Source organism: Enhydra lutris, unplaced genomic scaffold (genome assembly GCF_002288905.1).
Source record: "Enhydra lutris kenyoni isolate GAN:26980312 unplaced genomic scaffold, ASM228890v2 scaffoldscaffold4, whole genome shotgun sequence".
In the NCBI taxonomy this organism is placed as follows: domain Eukaryota; kingdom Metazoa; phylum Chordata; class Mammalia; order Carnivora; family Mustelidae; genus Enhydra; species Enhydra lutris.
Window position 1 is genome coordinate 23664557 of NW_019154088.1, and position 20206 is coordinate 23684762.

Below are 20206 nucleotides of genomic sequence, written 5' to 3' on the forward strand. Positions count from 1 at the left end.
ACCAGGCAGTCATGAGAAGGGAAACGTAGAAGCATGGGTGGTATAGAGCCAGCCAGAGGCCTCAGGCCAGACTCCACAACCTCGGCCTCGAGGCGAAGCAAGCAGCAGTGGAGCAGAGATCAGGGAGTAGCTAAGGGGTGGGAGGGTATGGAAATTAGCCTGAGCGGGGAGGGGCCCTCCGGTGTCCCAACAGTGGAATTTTCAACAGTGAAGTCCTCATATGCTTGCTGCCTCCTGGTGGCGCGCGGTTGCCCTGCAGCTTGGACCACGTGATTTCTGAGAAGCGGCCCTGCCTGGAGAACTGAAACTTAGGGTGGGGACTGTAGGAAGGGGCGGAGAAATCAGGACGCTTCCTGGACGGCTGCTGAGCCGAGGGCCGCTAGCTGCATCCTGGGACAGCCAGCGAGCCGCGCAGGTAAGATGGGAGAGTGGAAGCCAGCCTGGTCTAGAGCTGGAAGGCCGGGCCAGATCGGAGGCGGGAGGTAGGGGGCAGGGGCTCCTGGGGCCCCTCCGCGGAACAGGACTGTACAAATGGCATGTGAAATGGAACGCGGGGCGGTTTGGCCTGAGTGAGAGACTGACCTGGGGCCAGTGTTCCCAGCCCTAGAAGCAAAGGACAGGAGACCCTACTGCTAGGTTGTTGAGGAGGGAAGTCTCAACCCGGGATGGAGCCTAGCGGCCCCTGTTTGTTTTCTTGCCTTCTGGCCCTGCCCACTTCCGCCGAAGCCCTGCCCCACCTACCCCAGAGGCAAGCGGAGGGGAAGGGTTGGTGGGGTCAACTGAGGTTATGGGGGTGGCGGGTGAGGGATCGATGGGGTTATCTCAGAAGCTGAAACTACCTCTGCTGATGCTTGGTTAGAGACCAGGCCTCTTCCCGTGAGCCACACCGAGGGAGATCTCTGCAGGCAGCAGATTCCTCAAAAGTCTTAAAACTAAGATCAACGCGTAAGATTTCTTTCCAGATGTCATAGCTTGAGATGTTAAAAGGGATGTATTTTCTTTATCATTACTAGTGAAGGGAGAAACAACACAATTTGGCCCCAGAATTTTGAGAAATGTCTACAGACAGTAGATGAATGGGATTCCTGAGGGCCCTTGCCAGGACCCAACCCCATTTGTGAGGACCTTGGCAGATGTGTCCCCCCACGGCGTCAGTTCCACTGATGCTGCCTGCGACCCTTGTCCCCAGGATGGCATCAGGCAGGGCCCGCTGCACCCGAAAGCTGCGGAACTGGGTTGTAGAGCAAGTGGAGAGCGGGCAGTTTCCTGGGGTGTGCTGGGAGGATGCCGCCAAAACAATGTTCCGGATCCCCTGGAAGCACGCGGGCAAGCAGGACTTCCGGGAGGACCAGGATGCTGCCTTCTTCAAGGTGAAAGAGCTCGGAAACTAGCCCCTCCGAGGGAAGGGTGGCCTGTACACCGAAACTCTCACCCTCCAGGGCTTGTGTTGGCCTGGGTTGCAGGCAAGGGGAGGTGGGAGGGTAGAACCAGCAGAGTGGACACAGCCGGATACAAAGTGAAAGCGAAGAAGCTGTGAAGGATTTGGAGGCAGCATAAACCTGAGCGCTGGCTCTTCTGTGCATGTGCTCAGGCGGTGTATCCCCAAAGTCGCTGCCCCCCTCTACCGGGGAGTGGGGTGTGTGACATACTGCCTCTGCTTTACTTCCTGTGTCTTGAAGGCATGGGCGATGTTTAAGGGGAAGTACAAGGAAGGAGACACAGAAGGCCCTGCCATCTGGAAGACACGTCTACGCTGTGCCCTCAATAAGAGTTCTGAATTTGAGGAGGTTCCTGAGAGCAGCCATAGAGACGGTGCTGAGCCCTACAAGGTGTACCGGCTACTGCCGCCATCAGGGACCTGTCCTGGTGGGTGTCCCCTTGTGTCCCCTTGCACTGCCACTTCTTTTTTTTTTTTTTTTTTAAGATTTTATTTATTTATTTGACAGAGAGAGATCACAAGTAGATGGAGAGGCAGGCAGAGAGAGAGAGAGAGGGAAGCAGGCACCCTGCTGAGCAGAGAGCCCGATACGGGACTCGATCCCAGGACCCTGAGATCACGACCTGAGCCGAAGGCAGCGGCTTAATCCACTGAGCCACCCAGGTGCCCCGCACTGCCACTTCTAGAAGCAGCAGACTGCGGACCGGGGGAGGATGGAGATGGGAGCCTTCTGGGAGGGTGCTGGGCCTCTCTGCGGGTTCCTCACTTAGAGTCCTGCCTGTCCCTGTACTTGGGAGCTGCTGCCCGGGTTCCCCTACCTGGTCCTCCCCATCCTTTCACTGCCTCCTGTCCTACCCTCTGTCCCCAGTTAAGACTGACCCTTAGGGCACCTGGGTGGCTCAGTGGGTTAAGCCTCTGCCTTCGGCTCAGGTCATGATCTCAGGGTGCTGGGATCGAGCCCTGCGTTGGTCTCTCTGCTCAGCAGGGAGCCTGCTTCCCCCTCTTTCTCTCTGCCTGTTGCTCTACTTGTGATTTCTCTGTCAAATAAATAAATAAATAAAATCTTTTAAAAAAAAAATTGAAAAGGCTCTGACATTTGTCTCCCCCTCCACGATATTCCACAGCCCAGCCAGGGACCCAGAAGTCACCATCAAAGCGATGTCACAGTTCTGTGTCCTCTGAGAAGGAGGAGGAGGAGGGCACCACAAAGAACTGCATGCTCAGTCCCTCCTGGCTTGAGGACCCCCTCAGAAATGTAAGCACTGGGGAGGGAATGGGGGAGGGGGCAGGACAGTAATTAGGTGAGAGGTGGGCCAACGATAGACACTGTGTCTGCAGGAGGAGGTGGGGGCCAATGGGGGAACAGGCCATTCAAACTTTGGGAGCAGCAGCAGCAGCAGCAACAGCCCTGAGCCTCAGGAAGGTACCACGTCCCCTGCCTCTGTTTGTCACCCCCGTGCCACAGCCTCTGGCCCAAGGACTCCCCATTCCCATCCTGAACCATATGCCCCTGCTTCCCCGATAGGTGCGGACAAAACTGAAGGCGCCCCTTTCCAAGGAGATCAGGTGTCATTGGAGTTTCTGCCTCCTCCAGACTCAGGTATGTGGCATTTCTGACTCATCCCTGCTCCCTGTCTCCCCAGCTTGTCTCCTGGGAGTCATGCATGTATTACTGTATCTGTTGGGGCTTGTAGCAAACTGGGCCCCCCTTACCCCGACAGAGGCACTGGTTTCTAGGCAGTACACCAGGCCAGACTCCAGACTTCAAACAGCTCAGCTCTCAAAAGTACTCCCTATTCACTCTGTTCCCTGGAAATCCACTTTGAGACATGAATTCCCATGGGTCAAGCAGAGCCCCGATCTCTGGGACCTTCTTACAAACTATAAGACCCTGGGCATTAAGCCCTGAGTCCTCTGGGCATTTGTGTATCAGCTCCCCTCCTGAGTGATGGGAAAGTCTGACAGGAAGCTCCTTGGCTGGTGGGGCTGGCAAGAGGGCGGATAAGGCGGGAGATGCCTCCTCTAACCTCAGAAGGGGCAGCCAGGGCCCCAGCCCACACTTGGTTTCCCTCTTTGGACCTCATATTTCTCACCCACAAGATGAGGATATGGGATTTGCAAGGAGCCCCTCCTGGTCCCCTCAGGCCCTGGTGCTGACCAGGCCGACCCCGAGGGTGAAGGCCAGGTGCAGGCCAGGTGCAGCTGGTGGTTCTTTGTCTGCAGACTACTCTCTGCTGCTCACCTTCATCTATGGCGGGCGTGTGGTGGGAGAAGCCCAGGTGCAGAGCCTGGACTGCCGCCTGGTGGCTGAGCCCTCAGGGTCCCAGTGCGGAATGGAGCAGGTGGTCTTTCCCAAGCCTGACCCAAGGGAGCCTACCCAGCGCCTGCTGAGCCAGATTGAGAGGGGCGTCCTGGTCGCCAGCAATTCCCGGGGCCTCTTCGTGCAGCGCCTCTGCCCTATCCCTGTCTCCTGGAACGCGCCCCAGGCACCTCCCGGTCCAGGCCCACATCTGCTGCCCAGCAATGAGTGCGTGGAGCTCTTCCGAACCACCTACTTCTGCAGAGGTAAGGCTGTTCCAGCTGAGCAGAGCCCCTGCCCCCGCCCCTTAGTTCCCCTCTACTGGACCTGGTAGGCTCTGCCACCACCCTGTTTCCTCCAGTAGATCCTTCCTTATAGCTCATGCATGGCATCCTGTACTTGCACAGTGCACAGCCTGGGGGGCTGTGTGCTCAGCCCTGGCAGCTGCCTGGCAGCTGCCCTTCCCCAGGCCTCGGAAGATAAGGCACAGGTGGAGCTGAGCAGGCAAGTCCCATCTCGGGGATTGCCCCCCGCATGGCACCTGACAGTAATGGAAAGGTGTGCTCCCAGGCCCTCCCCGGCATCTATACTTGCATACACACCATTGACACCTTTGGGAGAGCTGGTGCACATTACCCACACCAGCCCGGCTACACCCTAGGCATCAACCCTGATTGGCCTTCTCCCATCCACTCCTGCAGTTCTACTTCCTGCCTCCATTCATCTCTGAATCTGAAATCTGACCTTAGGAGTAGGGGCCAGAAGTATAGGGGATGCAGGGCAGGAGCGTGCCAGGGCCATGGCTGTCCTTGGTAGCAGGGTTGTGAGCAGGCGACAGAGAGGGGAGCCCCTGTGTGGTAGCAGCCCAGGCTGCTGCTATGAGGACTTTAAGCTCTTATAGCAGAGAGCTTTGCAGGCTGTTTTTAAAACCAGTTACCTCCAAACACTTCTAACTTGGAGAAGGGGCACCCTTTCCTATTTGCATATGGGTGAATAGCAGCAGAGTTGCTGGCATTTCTCCTGCTGTGAGGAAACGGCTCGTGACCCTGCAGCTCCTGTTCTAGCCCTGATCTCCATTTGGCCCTGCAGTCACTGTTCTTTCTCCAGGATGGGCCCCCTCTATTCCCTTCCTGCCTGTGGCTTCTCTCTTCTCTTTCTTGCTTTGAACCCTTGACCCTTTCTCTTTCATCAGACTTGGTCAGGTACTCCCGGGGCCTTGGGCCCCCCCCCAAGTTCCAGGTGACACTGAATTTCTGGGAGGAGAGCCCCAGCCCCAGCCGTACCCCAAACCCAAAGAGTCTTATCACAGTGCAGGTGAGTTCAGGGTGGGGGGAGACCAAGCCTGCCTGTGTGGGTGGGGTGGGGTGGGGTGTTCCAGGAGAAGAAGGGGCCTCCGGAGGGAAAGGTGCTCCTAGGGTAGTGTCTTCCCCAGCTGTGCTCATGACCATCTCTTCCCCACCTTTTCTGGCACAGATGGAGCAGGCCTTTGCCCGACATTTGCTGGAGGAGACTCCAGAGGAACAGGCAGCCTCTCTGTCCCTGCTGCAGAGGCTGGGGGACCCACTTTCCTCCTTGCCTCTCTCTTCCTCCTATCTCCTTTGAAAGAGACTCATTCTCCACACCGTTGACCTGCCTCCCTCGTGCTAATTCTCAGTGGTTGTCTCTGATGGATACGTCCTTGAACTGCCGATGTACCTGGCTGGTGGAGAACTCAACAGTGATTTTTATCCACCCCACCACTTTTTCTTTCTCTCTTTCTTTCTTTTTTTTTTATTTTTTTTTATTTTGAGATACGCCTTCTTTCATCTCTGAGGAACTAACCTGGAAAAGTCCAAATGGTGTGAACTCAGGGTACCTTTCCTTTTCCCCCACCCCTAAAGCTAAGCACTTTATATTTTCTTCTTAGATCTTCACTAGGGGGTTTAAAATAAAACTTTATTGAAAGAGGAGTCAGTATCTGCTTTGTTGGGATGAAAAGGTAGCAGGGGTGACCGGGAAGTGCTAAAGATGTAATTTGAGAGTGAGGTACTTGGGTTCTCCTCCTGCTGACCTCTCTGGGCTCCTTTCCTCTTCTCCAACTGAGGTTCTGGCTAGGAAGTTGTCTTTGCTCTGTGGGTTCTGGGCCCAGGGAGAGGATCAAGGTTAGCCACCAAGAAGAACACAGTCCACAGCGGCTGTTGCCACCAGCTTCACTTGGAAAAATCTGGGTTCCGCTGATCTTGGCTAGAGGTCTCTGATTTGGGGGACTCCAGGCGGGAGGTCTAAATGAACAGGAGAACTTGAGGTTGCCCTCAAACTATGTGCTAGGGACCCTGGGGCCTAGGAAGGGAGGGGGAACCAAAGGAGGTGCTAAGGGGAATCAGAGGGCTGCTGAGCCCCCTCAGTGGAGGGAGACCAGGCCCCGGTGCCTCTTCTTCCAGCACATGGGGCACTGTCACCCCGACAGAAAGGGACCCCCAACCTGGTTTCCTTGCCCTACCTAAGCCCCACAAAAGACCATCTGGCCTAGACTGCCACGTCACCAACACTACTGGCTGAGATCTGAGAGCTCCAAGTCATTTGACACTCGTCTCCCTTACGCCTGTTTCTTTGCCACCAAACTGAAAGTTCTCCCTTCACAGGCCACTTGTCATCCTACCTCTCCACTCCCGTCCAGCAGACCAGTTCAGACCTAAGCCGCCACTTAGCTGATGCCACAGCCTGCAGCTTCCCCTTTCTGCAGGGGACACCAGCTTAGAGGAGGGGGCCTCCCAGATCAGGCTCTTCCCTGTCATACCGCTCTTAGAAGCCTCCCATGGCTCAACTACATGATCAAAGCCCAGCACACCTAGATCCTCAAGGATCTTCTTGCTGTTGCATTTGACAAACTTCAGTGCTGCCTTCAAGCCTTGCTGCCTCCCTGGACTTTCCTCCTCTTCAGTCTTGTCCATCATCCTCCTGAGAAGCCAAGAATCCAAACAGGCATCTGCATTAGCAGGGAAGAATGCAGACACTGAGCGTACAGGTACATGAACTCTGTGGTGCCCTCAATTTGCTAAAATCCCTCCTGGCCCTTCTTTGCACTTGCTATCACCTTGACTTCCATTTTCTTGCTTTCCCTTTTTAATTTTAATTCCAGTATAAAGAACGCACAGCGTTAAATTAGTTTTCACGTATACAATTTTTTATCCATTTATCAGTGGATACCTGGGCTGCTTTCATAGTTTGGCTATTGTAGATAATGCTATAAACATAAGGGTGCGCGTATCCTTTTGAATTAGTGCTTACATATTCTTTGGGTAAATACCCTGTAGTGGAATTACTGGATCATATAGTAGTTCTATTTTTATTACTTTTAAAGATTTTATTTATTTGAGAGAGAGAAAGTGAGCTCAAGCAGGGGGAAACGGTAGAGGGAGAAGCAGACTCCCTACTAAGCAGGGAGCCTGATGTGGGGCTCTATCCCAAGACCCTGGAATCATGACCTGAGCCAAAGGCAGCAGCTTAACCCACTGAGCCATCCAGGTGCCCCAGTAGTTCTATTTTTAATTTATTAAGGAACCTCCATAGTGTTGTCTGCAATGGCTGCACTGGTTTGCATTCCCACTCACAGTGCACAGGCTTCCTTTTTCTCCACATCCTCTCCAACACCTGTTGTTTCTTGTGTTTTTTATTTTTAGCCAGTCTGAGAGGTGTGAGGTAACTCATTGTGGTTTTGATTTGCATTTCCCTGATGATGTGATGTTGAGTATTTCTTCATATATCTGTTGCCCATCTGGATGTCTTCTTTGCAGAAGACATGTCTTCTGCCCATTTTTTAATTGAACTATTTGGGGGTTTTTTGGTGTTGAGTTGCATACATTCTTTACATATTTTAGATACTAACACTTTATGAGCTATGTCATTCGCAGATATTTTCTCCCATTCAGTATGTTGCCTTTTAGTTTTGTTGATGGTTTCCTTGCTGTGCAGAAGCTTTTTATTTTGATGTAGTCCCAGTAGCTTATTTTTGCTTTTGTTTCCTTGCCTCAGAAGACATAGCTAGAAAAATGGTACAGCTGATGTCAGAGAAATTACTGCCTGTGCTCTCTTCTAAGATTTTTATGGTTTTAAGCCTCACATTTAGGTCCTTGATCTGTGTTCAGTTTATTTTTATGTACAGTATAAGGAAGTGGTCCAGATGCGTTCTTTTGCATGTTGCTGTCTAGTTTTCCCACCATCATTTGTTGAAGAGACCGTGTTTTTCCCATTGCATATTCTTGCCTCCTATGTTGAAGATTCATTGACCATATAATTACAGGTTTATTGCTGGGCTCTCTATTCTGTTCCATTGGTCAATATGTCTATTTTTTAAAGTATTTATTTATTTTAGAGAGTGAGCGAGCATAAGTGGGAGGGCAGAGGGAGAGGGAGAGAGACTCTGAAGCAGACCCTCCACTGATCGCAGAGCCAGACATGGGACTCAGTCACTGGACCCTGAGATCATGACCTGAGCCAGAATCCAGAGTCGGACGCTCAACCAACTGCACCACACAGGCACCCCGTTACTTGTCTGTTTTTAATGCCAGTACCATACAGTTTTGATGACTATAGCTTTGTAATATAACTTGAAGTCTGGAATTTTTTTTTTTTTTTTTAGATTTTATTTATTTATTTGACAGAGATCACAAGTAGAGAGGCAGGCAGAAAGAGAGGGGGATGGGAAGCAGACTCCCTGTTGAGCAGAGAGCCCGATGCGGGGCTCAATCCCAGGACCCTGGGATCATGACCTGAGCTGAAAGCAGAGGCTTTAACCCACTGAACCACCCAGGTGCCCCAAAATCTGAAATTATGATGCCTCCAGCTTTGCTTTTCTTTTTCAGGATTGCTTTGGCTATTTGAGGTCTTTTGTGGTTGCATACAAATTTTAGGATTGTTTGTTCTAGTTCTTTGAAAAATATTGTTGCTATTTTGATACAGATTGCATTAAATCTGTAGACTGGTTTGGGGAGTACAGACTTTTTAACAATATTTGTTCATCCAGTTCATGAGCATGGAATGTCTCCATTTCTTTGTGTAATATTCTGTTTCTTTCATCAGTGTTTTGTAGTTTAGAATACATATCTTTTACCTCTTTGATTAGGTTTATTCTTGGGTATTTTATTACTTTGGGTACATTTGTAAGTGGGATCATTTTCTTAATTTCTCTTTCGGCTGCTTTGTTATTAGTGCATAGAAATGCAATGGATTTCTGTACATTGATTTTGTATTCTGTGACCTTACTGAATTCATTGATCGTTCTAGTAGTTTCTTGGAGTTTTTAGGGTTTTATATATATACTATCATGTCATCTGCAAATAGTGAAAATTTTACTTCTTCCTTACCAATTTGGATGCCTTTTATTCCTTTTTCTTGTCTGATTGCAGTGGCTAAGACTTCCAGTACTATGTTGAATAAAAGTTGTGAGAGTGGACATCCTTACCTAGTTCCTGACCTTAGGGAAAGAAAGCTTTCAGTTTTTCCCCATTGAGCATGCTGTTAACTGTGGGTTTTTCATATATGGCCTTTATAATGTTGTGGTATTTTCCCTCTATACCTATGTTGTTGAGGGTTTTTATCATGAGTGAATGTTGTACTTTGTCAAATGTTTTTTCTGTGCTTATTCAACGATCATGTTTTTTATCCTTTCTCTTATTGATATGACATATCATGATAGATTTGCAAATATTGAACCACCCTTGCAACCCAGGAATGAATCCCACTTTACTGTGATGAATAATTTCTTTAGTTAGATTCAGTTTGCTTATATTTTGTTGAGGACTACTTTTGCATCTCTATTCATCAGAACTACTGGCCTATAGTTTTCTTTTTTTGTGGTGTCTTTGTCAGGTTTTGGTATCAGGGTGATGCTGGCCTCATACAATTAATTTGGAAGCATTCCTTCCTCTTCTACTTTTTTTTTTTTTAAAGATTTTATTTACTTATTTGACAGAGGAAGAAAACAAGCAGGGGAGCAGAAGAGGGAGAAGCAGGCTTACCACTGAGCAGGGAGCCCAATGTGGGGCTTAATCCAGGACTCTGGGATCATGACCTGAGCCAAAGGCAGACACTTAACTGACTGAGCCACCCAGGCACCTCTGTTTTTTGGAATACTTTGAAAGAATAGGAATTAACTCCTTTTTAAATGTTTGGTAGAATTCACCTGTGAAGCATCCAGTCCTAGACTTTTGTTTGTTGACAGTTTTTTGATTACTGATTCAATTTCATTGCTGGTAATAAGTCTGTTCAAATTTTCTATTTCTCTCTGATTCAGTTGTGTCTCCAGGAATTTACCCATATCTTCTAGATTGTCCAATTTGTTGGTATATAATTCTTCATAATATTCTTTGATAATCTTTTGTATTTCTGTGGTGTTGGTTATTTTCCCTTTTTCTTTTTTTTTTTTTTTTTAAGATTTTATTTATTTCACAGAGAGAGATCACAAGTAGGCAGAGAGGCAGGCAGAGAGAGAGATAGAGGAGGAAGCAGGCTCTCCTCTGAGCAGAGAGCCCGACACGGGACTCATCCCAGGACCCTGAGATCATGACCTGAGCCGAAGGCAGAGGCTTAACCCACTGAGCCACCCAGGCGCCCCTATTTTCCCTTTTTCATTTCCAATTTTATTTAAGTCCTCTTTTCTAATGAGTCTAGCTAAAGATTTATCAATTTTGTTAACCTTTTCAAAGAACCAGCTCCTAGTTTTTTTGTTTTTTTTTTTAAGATTTTATTTATTTATTTGACAGAGATCACAAGTAGGCAGAGAGGCAGGCAGAGAGAGAGGAAGGGAAGCAGGCTGCCTGCTGAGCAGAGAGCCTGATGCGGGACTCGATCCCAGGACCCTGAGATCATGACCTGAGCCGAAGGCAGCGGCTTAACCCACTGAGCCACCCAGGCGCCCCCAGCTCCTAGTTTTATTGATCTATCCTTTTTTTAAAATTTTATTTACTTGACAGAGAAATATCACAAGTAGGCAGCGGGGAACCGGCTCTCTGTTGAGCAGAGAGCCCCACGCAGGGCTGGATCCCAGGACCCTGAGATCATGACCTGAGTTGAAGGCAGAGGCTTAACCCACTGAGCCACCCAGGCACCCCTATCTATCCTTTTTTAAATTTAATTTTTACTATTTCATTTATTTCTGCTCTTATCTTTATTATTTCCTTCTTTCCTTCTATTGGTTTGGGTTTTGTTCTTCTTTTTCTAGCTCTAGCTTTAGGTATAAGGTTTATTTGAGATTTTTCATGCTTCTTGAAGTAGGCCTGTACTGCTAAAGTCTCCTTAGAACTGCGTTTGCTGCATACCAACAATTTTGGACCATTGTGAGTTTTTTGGGTTTTTTTTAGAATATTTTATTTATTTATTTGTGAGAAAGAGAGGGAGCACAAACAGGGGGAGCAGCAGGCAGAGGGAGAAGTAGGTTCCCCAGTGAGCAAGGAGCCCAGTGCACAGGGCTTGATCCCAGGACTCTGAGATCATGGCCTGAGCTGAAAGCAGATGCTTAACTGGCTGAGCCACTTAGTTATCCCTGGACCATTGTGCGTCTTAATTTTCATTTGTCTCTATGTATTTTTTGATATCCTTTTTCATTTCTTGGTTGACCCATTCATTGTTTAGTAGCATGTTATTTAGTCTCCATATATTTGTGATCTTTCCAGATTTTTTTCTTATGGTTGATTTCTAGTTTCATAGTGTTGTGGTTAAAAAAGATACATGGGGGGCACCTGGGTGGCTCAGTGGGTTGGGCCTCTGCCTTCGGTTCGGGTCACGATATCGGGGTCCTTGGATCAAGCCCCGCATCTGGTTCCCCTCTCAGCGGTGAGCCTGCTTCCCCCTCTCTCTGCCTGCCTCTCTGCCCACTTGTGATCTCTCTCTCTTTCAAATAAATAAATAAAATCTTAAAAAAAAAATGCATGGTGGGACTTTGATACTTTTGAATTTGTTGAGGCTTGTTTTATGGCCTAATATGTAATGTATTCTGGAGAATGTTCCATGTGCACTTGAAAAGAATGTGTATTCTGCTGTTTTAGGATGGAATGTTGTGAATATATCTGTTAAATCCATCTGGTCCAATGTGTCATTCAAAGCCACTGTTTCCTTATTGACTTTCTGTTTAGATTATCTGTCCATTGGTGTAAGTGAGGGCTAAAGTCCCCTTCTGTTACTGTATTACTATTGATGACTTCCTTTATGTTTGTTATTAACTGCTTTATGTATTTGGGTGCTCCCATGTTGGGTGCATAAATACTTAAAATTGTTTTATCTTCTTGTTGGATTGTTGCATTTATGATTATATAGTGTCCTCTTCCATTTTCTGTCACATCCCATATCCAGTTCATCAGCAGAGCTCATTGTTATTCCTTCAGAATCTATCCAGAATCTGACCAGTTTTCTCTGCTTCCACGACTAACACTTTGGAATAACCTACTGTCATCTCTCACATCTCTTTCTGTTTCCATCTACATCTTTTCTATCTCCACTATTCTCTCAACACAGTAGAGATCCTCTTAACGCATAAATCTCATGTCATTCCTCTGCTCAAAACCCCCCATTGGCTCTTGACTCATTCAGAGTAAAAGCCCAAATCCTTACAGTGGCCTCCACAGTCCTTGTGATGTGGCTCCTATCCTCCTCTAACCTCACCCCTTACGATTCTAGCTCCAGGCTCCTTGAACCCATCACATTTCTGCCTCAGGACCTTTGTACTTGCTGGTTCTTTTGTGTAGAATATTTTTCCTTCATGTAGATGCATTTTGTCTCTTCTCTTCAGAGAAGGCTTCCCCAAGCACCCTACCTAGACAGCAGCCCTCACTACCCTCTGTTCTCCTATGCTGCCTCATTGTTCTCATGGCACTGATCACCACTTAACATATTTCTGTCTACTTACTTAGCATCTCTCCTTCCCTACTCCATGAGAACAAGGACTTGTTTTGTTCATTGCTCTATCTTCAGTGCCTAGAGGAGTACATGGCACATAGTAGGCATTTCATAAATTCTTGTTGAATGGAGGGATGGATGAACAAATTACTGTTATCTCCTACACTAGTTTCTAAGTACCTTAAGGGTAGATGCCCCCACTTTGCATCTACCCTTAAGGTAGATGCATCTACCTTTGTTCCCCAGTGTGAACTTATAAACAGTGACAACATACACGATTGAAACAATTTGTATTATGTAGAAACTCATTTAGCCAAGCACAGTGGAATAGGCACTAGAAACGCTGGAATTCAAGAGAGCAGAGTTCCCAACCAGCCTGTCATTCAGGAGCTTTGTATTCTGGGAAGAACTGTCATGTGGGCCTCTCTGTTTTCTCATCTGTAAAACAAGTGCTGTAGAGCTTACAAGGACTAGATTCTGAAATCTCTGTCAGACTCTGTCACAGACTTGACTGTCTGTGGTTGTAAATTTGGGGTAATTGCATATTCATTTGACAGATGTTTCCTGTGCTAGTTTCCAGGAACTAGTTGAAAAAGAAAAAGAAAAAAAATATATATATATATATATTTAAGATTTTATTTATTTGACGGAGAGGGAGAGAGGGAGCACAAGTAGGGGGAGTGGGAGAGGGAGAAGCAGGCTTCCCACTGAGCGGGGAGCCTGATGTGGGACTCCATCCCAGGACCCTGGGATCATGACCTGAGCCAAAGGCAGCTGCTTAACAACTGAGCCACCCAGGCGCCCCCACCCCCCCAAAAAAGATCTTAATGTCAAGAGCTCATAGACTGAAGGAACAAAATAAAATAGGGTCAGCTCAGCGCCAGTAAGAGCTGAGTGTTAGAGGTAGAAGCTGGCCCTGGGGTCAAGGCTGGAAAGGGCATTTTAAGCCAAACCCAGGGGGCATACAAAGGCAGGAGGCGGGAAAACAAAGAATTTTTTGGGCCAGATGGCTTTTGTATGGGGAGATGTATGCCTTGCATCCCACAAAGCTGAAGTCTGTTTCAGGCAGGAGAACATTCACTACTGGAAAACAGCCAGAGGGGGCATGCCCACAGCCCAAGTTGTTCAAGTTTAGGAAATGACTGAGCATGTTTCCTGTGAGATCTGACTTCTTTCTCAACCATCTGCGGTGTGCCCAAGGCCACCTCACACCGTCTCCACCTGCCCACTGAGGACAAGCTCAAGGCTGGACACAGAGGCAGACCAGTCTTTGGTATTTGGTGGGTTTCAGGAGAAAGGGCAAGGTCTAACCTCAGGTCAGGCACCCGGAATGGGGCAGAGCCCTTGCCCTGGGCATGACCCGACCTTCTCTAGTGGTCGAAATGGCCTTGTTACCAAGCTTGCTGCGGGGGCGAGGTTGGGACTGGCCCCTCGCTCATTGGTCGGCAGAGAAGTGCCACCGAGAACCCTTGTTATCAGAGGCTAGAAAGAGAGCCCATTGGTCAGGACACCTCACAATAGCCCCCCGCAGCACGCAGGGTTCTTCTGATTGGTTCGCTGTCTGCCTCGGGAGACACCTGTTGCCTAGACCCCAGGCGGGCTACTTGGTGCCCTGAAACCGAGCGCTCCCAAGCCCAGTCTTGTTCCCCATTGGCTGCTGTGGGTGCCGCCGCCATCTAATGACGAGGGAGGCGCCGAGTCCCGGAGCGCGCGCCCCCTGCGGCGGGATCTAGGGCCGCGGGGACTGCAGGTGCATAAGCTGAGTGCAAGGCCCGGGAGCCCGGCACCCCTGCAGAGGACCCTGTTCTCTCTCGGGACCTGGCCTAGGGCCCAGCCCCGGCCTGCGCTTGGGGAGCTCTGCCTCTCCAACCTGGAACCCGACCCGGAAGGCCTCAGTAAGTTCGAAGCAGCCACGCGGCGTGGGAACCCACTCCCGGCGGCAGAGAGGGGCCTCCCGACTGCTGTGTGTGCGGTCCGCGCCTCTGTTTACTTCTCGCCCTAATTGTTGACCTACACCTGAGTGTTTATCCGTTCCTTTACCGGGCGTTCTGGGGCTGCCCCGGCGGCTGCCTCTCCAAGCCCTTTGCCCCGACGGCAGTGTTTGGAAGCCCCGTGCCACAAAGAATTCGGATTGAGACCCCAGCGGAGGAGTGGTGGGGACAAGGGTGAAAGCCCGGCGGGACAATGTTCTACTATCCCAACGTGCTTCAGCGCCACACTGGCTGCTTCGCCACCATCTGGTAAGGCCTGGGCTGTGCGCGCCGGGAGGGACACCCAGGGGCCCCAGCCTGACACCCCCCACCCATTCCAGGCTGGCAGCGACTCGTGGGAGCCGGTTGGTGAAGCGCGAGTACCTGAAGGTGAACGTGGTGAAGACCTGGTAAGGCTGGGAAGGGGAGGAGCGGGCAGGCATGAGTGGGCAGGAGAGGTGGTGCTGGATGGGGTGCGCCAGGCTGCGGGGCTGGGCCTTGGAGCAGTGGTGATCGGGGCACATTGTCCCCACAGTGAGGAGATCCTCAATTACGTGCTGGTACGAGTTCAGCCCCCGCTGCCCGGCTTGCCCCGGCCGCGCTTCTCCCTCTATCTGTCAGCCCAGCTGCAGATCGGTGTGATCCGGGTCTATTCTCAGCAATGCCAGTACCTCGTAGGTAAGGCGGGCAAGGCTCAGATAAGGGGCAGAGTCGCCTGGCCCTGCGGCAGCGAGGCGAGGCGTGCTCTCCACCTTGCCCTCCCTGCCCGCAGAGGACATCCAGCACATCCTGGAGCGCCTACACCGTGCGCAGCTGCAGATCCGCATGGATATGGTGGAGACTGAGCTGTAAGTGCCCCCCGGGACTGAACCACTCAGCCTTTGGTGGGGATCCTCCCTGCTCGGGGTTGGCCCTCTGCCTCAGTGCTGGACAGCTCACATTCTCTCTTGGTCTCAGACCCAGCCTGCTGCTTCCTAACCGCCTGGCCATGATGGAGACCCTGGAAGGTGCTCCAGACCCCTTTTTCGGGGTGATGTCTGTGGATCCCACACTTCCCAGCCCCTTCAGTATCCCTCAGGTAGGGCTCATTCCCCACAGATGCCTCAGACTGGCGAGCTGACAGTGTGGGAGGGGAGTGCTGTTCCTGTGTCTGACAATGGGGCTCGGGAAGGGGGCCTGCCACAGCTCTCCCCTCCAGGTGTCCGTGCTGGGGGACTGTCATGGCAGACCCCTCCAGACAAAGCAGCCCTTGTCCCAACTTCTCACCACACAGTTCCCACTGCCAAGGCTCTAAGCCAGGCCCTTAGCATCTCTTAGCCTTAAGTTTCTGTGCCCATGTCTCCCTCTATCCATGTTCTGACACATTTACAGCTTAAGACAATGCTACTTCCTTCTTTCAAAGACACCTCTGGCTCCCCACTGCACACAACCTTCCATACCCCTAATGGTCACCCTTGTTCTATACTAGTTAAGTCCCACATGTCTTTAGCAGGCCTGGCTCCAGTGTTTACCCCTTTCTATGAGGCTTTATCTCTGGCCAGAGCCAGATGTTGCTTTGGAACTGAGCACATTGCTAGTGTGCTTGTCTCACCCCTTGTGCTGACTTGCTGGGGTCCTCTACACACTGGTCTTTCTGTTAGACAATAGGCTTCTTGAGATCTTTACCCCCCAACACTTGACATAAGGGTGCAGTGCTTCCTGCACAGAAAAATGAACAAAGTCTAGATAGTGGGGGCAGGAATGGGAGGAAAAGAGAGCAGATGGTGAGTGGGCTCACTGTGTGCTGGTGTCACAAAGCTGCGGCATGAAGGAATATTTTCGTTTGCTGTCTGAATAAGGTTGTGGAGGTGGGAGAATGGGCTGAGGATGAATCCTCCCTTTTGTCCCCAATCCTGTCCAAAGATTCGACAGCTCCTAGAAGCTGCAACCCCAGAGAGGGAGCTTGAAGAAGCCCCGCCTGAAGTCCCCGTGGAGCCTAGGAAGCCTGGTGAGCAGAGAGCCTCTTTCCTGGGAGAGGCCTCAGAAGGCCCAAGAACTGAAGACCATCTTTGAGCTTCTCTTAAGAGCCAGGCCCTGTGAGGGGCATTCCATTTGTGTCACCTCATCTCTGCCTCACAAGAGTCCTATGAGATCAGAATTCTTATTGCCATTTTCCAGAGGAGAAAAGTGAGGCCTATAGTGCTTGAGCAACCTAGCCAGGGTCAGATTGCCCGTGACTGGCCAGGGCCTGACTAGAACCTAGGTTGACTCAATTCCAGAGTCTGTGCTTTGGCCGCCTCACGTGGCATGGGAAGCTGGAAAGCCGCAGAGGGGCTGATGTGACTTTCCTGCCTCTCCAGACAGGATCCCGGTCACTGTGGTGTCTCCAGAGGCTATCACCCTCAAGGAGGCAGAGCCCATCCGCATGCTGCAGATCGAGGTAAGCTGTCCTCTTCCAGAGAGGCTGAGGCCTGAGTGCTGCCTCTGGTGGCCCCACCTGCCTCATGTTACCCTCCTGTCTGCGAGTCCTGCCTTCTCATCTCCATTCCAGCACTCCCTGCGCCTGGCGCTTCAGCGCACAGTGGGCCTCCTGCTGCCTGCCTCTCAGACCCAGTATCCTAGAGCCACTTGCCCTTTTCAGCAAGGGGATTGCATCCCCTCTTCTTAATCTCTTGCCAGGGTGAACAGGATCTCCCAGAGGTCAGCCGCCGAGACCTGGACCTGCTGATTGCTGAGGAAGATGAAGCGATCCTGTTAGAGGAACGGCGAGGCAGGCCTCCCCGGGAGCGAAGGGCACGTCCGGCCCCCCTGGCATGGGCAGGCTGGGTCTGGGCAGTGCTCCTAGCTCCTCCTGTACGCTCTAAGCCTGAGTCTTCTCTTTGTAGAGTACAAGGAGGAGCCCCGGGCCCTGGAGGGGGAAATGGCAGTACCCCCGCTCTCACCTCCAGCTCTCGCACCGTAAGGGCAGGATCCCCTGGGCCAGGTAGGGGGCTGGTGCTGGGAGGGGTGGACTCATTTCTCCTGCCCATTTTCCCCTCAGGGTGGAAGAGGCAGCAGAGCCACTTCCGGTCCCAGCCCCCGAGGAGGTGAAGCCAGTAGGCTGGGAGCCCGAGGCTCTACTTACTGGTGAGTGCCCATTGTGCCTGTGGCCTTCCTGGGGCTATGTGCACAGCTGCTGCCACCCAGGGCCCTGTTGAAGGGAGGCCTTCTAGCTTATGGCCTGGGTGGCTGCTGGGACAAATGCCTGTGGCAGAGCCGTGACCTAGAGTGTTGTTGCAGAGGTGACCCCACCACCAGAGCTGCGTCTGCCAGCCCCACTCAGCCCAGAGGTGAGTAGTGCCCCTTCCAAGCTTTCTCCGCCTCTTTGTCCTCCTCTCCCAGAGCTGCTCATCTATATTCAGCTTCCCCAAGCCCTGGGCCACTGCTAGCCTATCTAGGATTTGTGCAAATTGGTAGAAAGTGCCCTGTTCACTCTCCATTTTATTGAGCCTGCACTCCCCATATGGGCCCCCCATGTGAGGTCAGAGCTGCACCCAGAGGCCCTGCCCAAGCTCTTTCCCAGGGTGCCTCTGGAGTGGGGATGTGGGGCCTGTTTTGTAGCCCACCAAGGTGACAGGAAAAGGAGTAATGGGTAGCCTTGGCCCTGCCTCCCCTCCCCATTCAGAGGCGGCAGCCTCCAGTGCCCCCATATCCTCGGAGTCCGCCTGCTCGCCGCCGCCGCCGCCAGTTATTGTTCTGGGACAAGGAGACTCAGATCTCCCGGGAGAAATTCCAGGAACAACTGCAAACCAGAGCCCACTGCTGGGAGTGTGTGAGTGCAGCCCAGGCTCTACGGGTGATGGAGGGAGGGCTCAGGGCCATAGGTGCTGGGGAGGCACTGGAAACAATCCTCAAAGTGCGTGTGTTCCAGGTTTACAGAGTCAACTCTCCTCGCTCCTTTAGTGACCCTGCAGAGCACATGCCTGGGCACCACCTAGCAGTAGGCGGGGCAGGCAGGGGCCGGAGCCAGCATGGGGGATCAGAGATCTTGGAACAAAGCTTTGCAAGGAAGTGGAGAAGGGGCAGTGAGGAGGGGCTCCCTCCTAACTGGGCTTCTGGCCTCCCCCTACACCCCCCATGCAGCCAAAGGTGCAGCCTCCCGAGAGGACCACCAGGAGTCCCATGGAGCTATTCCGAACCCCAACTCATGGTAAGGAGTTGGCATGTGGGGCCTTCTGAACTCACAGTCCACTGTCTTGGTGTTCCTCACACCTCAGACCCCATCCCTGCCACCCCCCTCCCAGCTGGCTGGCTCCCCCCAGAACTGCTGGCTCTCTGGACCCACTGTGCCCAGCCACCCCCAGAAGCACTCAGGAGAAGGCCACCCCCAGAGCCTGAGGAGGAGGTGGCAGCTGAGGAGGAAAGGAGGATGGAAACTCTGAGTGATATTGAGGTAACTGCATCCCCTTCCTCCTCCTTTGGGAGCAGCCTGCTTCACCTGAGTTCCCACAGGCTGCCTTCTGCCCACCCGAGCCAGTGGTGCCAGGTCCTGTCCTCAAGCGCAGGCCGAGACCGCGTCACCCTGCCCCAGGTGCTTCTGTGATCTTGGAGGCTTAGTTCTCATTCTCCCATCCGCAGGTCCCAAGGGAGGCCCAGGAGCCCAGCGGGCCCCTCATGCTGTCTTCAGGTAGGCACCTGGAGAAGGGAGAGGGCCACCACCACAGCCACTGTCCCAGGGAACGGGTACCTTAACTGCGAACGGTTTTCACTAGAGGGAGCACTTAACGAAAGGGAGCCTAGATCTCTTCCTTCTTACAAGTCATTGCACAGCAGTCACATCTAGTGTGACCAGGGATCCTCAAGGTCCCGACCACTCTGATCTAAGCAGACCCACTCAGGACCTTCCCCTCCCAACAGAGCTCTCTCTGGAAGCGGTGGAGGAAGAGAAGTCCCGCATCAGCCTCATCCCCCCAGAAGAACGCTGGTAAGCCACCAGTCCGAGGGAACTCAGGGTGGGTCCCTCATCCATGTCACAGCTGCCACCTCCCCTACTCCCTGGAAGGTGACTGCCGTGTCCTTCCAGGGCCTGGGCTGAGGCAGAGCAGCCTGAGCCCCCTGCACTGCCTGTGGTGCCTGAGGTCCCGGAAGTGGCCCTGGAGCTGCCTTCAGTGCTGCCCCTGGAGCCTGAGCTGCTGTCGCTGGAGGCCCTGTACAGGTGCAGGGAAACGCTGCGGGGGGAAGGAGGGGGTGGTGGGCAGGCTGGGACTCCAGCTGACCATTCCTGATCCCTACAGGGCCGTGGCCCAGGAGCTGCAGGCCAACAGGGAGCCCGATTTCGACAGCCTGGTGTCCCCACTCAGCCCCCGCCGGATGGCCGCCCGGGTATTCTACCTGCTCCTGGGTGAGTATGGGGACGTGTGGGCCCATGTGTGGGGCGAGGACACATAGGTCCGAAGGCTGCCGCAGGGATTCCCCCTGACCGGCCCCGTCCTCTTCTCTTGACCAGTGCTGGCGGCACAGCAGATCCTCTGCCTGGAACAAGAGAAGCCATACGGGCGCCTCCTGATCCAGCTGGGGCCCCGGTTCCACTGCGCTTAGAACTGACAAAGCTGCCAGGAAACTGGCCACATTAAACCCGTCTTGCCTGCCTTGATTCTGAACTCTGTGTTTCCT

General features: G+C 52.0%; 2 protein-coding genes across 6 annotated transcripts; both read left to right on the plus strand.

The window, feature by feature from the left end:
* Positions 1-490: 490 nt before the first annotated feature.
* LOC111140721 (interferon regulatory factor 9) lies at positions 491-14794 on the plus strand. Of its 4 annotated transcripts, none has more exons than XM_022492933.1 (8): positions 496-1370; positions 1680-1866; positions 2563-2693; positions 2777-2861; positions 2964-3038; positions 3662-4003; positions 4930-5051; positions 6359-6484. In XM_022492933.1, the coding sequence occupies exons 1-8, from the start codon at positions 1134-1136 to the stop codon at positions 6410-6412; spliced, it is 1233 nt and encodes a 410-aa protein (XP_022348641.1). In that variant the 5' UTR covers positions 496-1133; the 3' UTR covers positions 6413-6484. The 4 variants fall into 4 exon arrangements, with proteins under 4 accessions (XP_022348639.1, XP_022348641.1, XP_022348640.1 ...); XM_022492932.1 differs by having other exon boundaries at positions 498-1370; positions 5211-6420; XM_022492931.1 differs by lacking the exon at positions 6359-6484 and having other exon boundaries at positions 491-1370; positions 4930-5425.
* On the plus strand, positions 14775-20186 carry LOC111140719 (REC8 meiotic recombination protein). Of its 2 annotated transcripts, none has more exons than XM_022492929.1 (19): positions 14775-14845; positions 14917-14985; positions 15111-15253; positions 15348-15423; positions 15533-15653; positions 16478-16562; positions 16915-16994; positions 17234-17324; positions 17440-17512; positions 17595-17680; positions 17834-17883; positions 18219-18365; positions 18677-18743; positions 18838-18986; positions 19172-19220; positions 19451-19517; positions 19617-19748; positions 19828-19934; positions 20040-20186. In XM_022492929.1, the coding sequence occupies exons 1-19, from the start codon at positions 14790-14792 to the stop codon at positions 20129-20131; spliced, it is 1740 nt and encodes a 579-aa protein (XP_022348637.1). In that variant the 5' UTR covers positions 14775-14789; the 3' UTR covers positions 20132-20186. The 2 variants fall into 2 exon arrangements, with proteins under 2 accessions (XP_022348637.1, XP_022348638.1); XM_022492930.1 differs by having other exon boundaries at positions 17482-17512.
* The last annotated feature ends 20 nt before the right edge of the window (positions 20187-20206 follow it).

Excerpts from the sequence above, each read along its gene's own strand:
- LOC111140721 (XM_022492931.1), top strand. The coding sequence starts at position 1,134 with ATGTGTCCCCCCACGGCGTCAGTTCCACTGATGCTGCCTGCGACCCTT. Across the intron at positions 1,371-1,679 it reads AGGATGCTGCCTTCTTCAAG|GCATGGGCGATGTTTAAGGG; the intron begins GTGAAAGAGCTC and ends TGTGTCTTGAAG. Across the intron at positions 2,694-2,776 it reads TTGAGGACCCCCTCAGAAAT|GAGGAGGTGGGGGCCAATGG; the intron begins GTAAGCACTGGG and ends CTGTGTCTGCAG.
- LOC111140719 (XM_022492929.1), top strand. The coding sequence starts at position 14,790 with ATGTTCTACTATCCCAACGTGCTTCAGCGCCACACTGGCTGCTTCGCC. Across the intron at positions 14,986-15,110 it reads GTGAACGTGGTGAAGACCTG|TGAGGAGATCCTCAATTACG; the intron begins GTAAGGCTGGGA and ends TTGTCCCCACAG. Across the intron at positions 15,424-15,532 it reads GATATGGTGGAGACTGAGCT|ACCCAGCCTGCTGCTTCCTA; the intron begins GTAAGTGCCCCC and ends TCTTGGTCTCAG.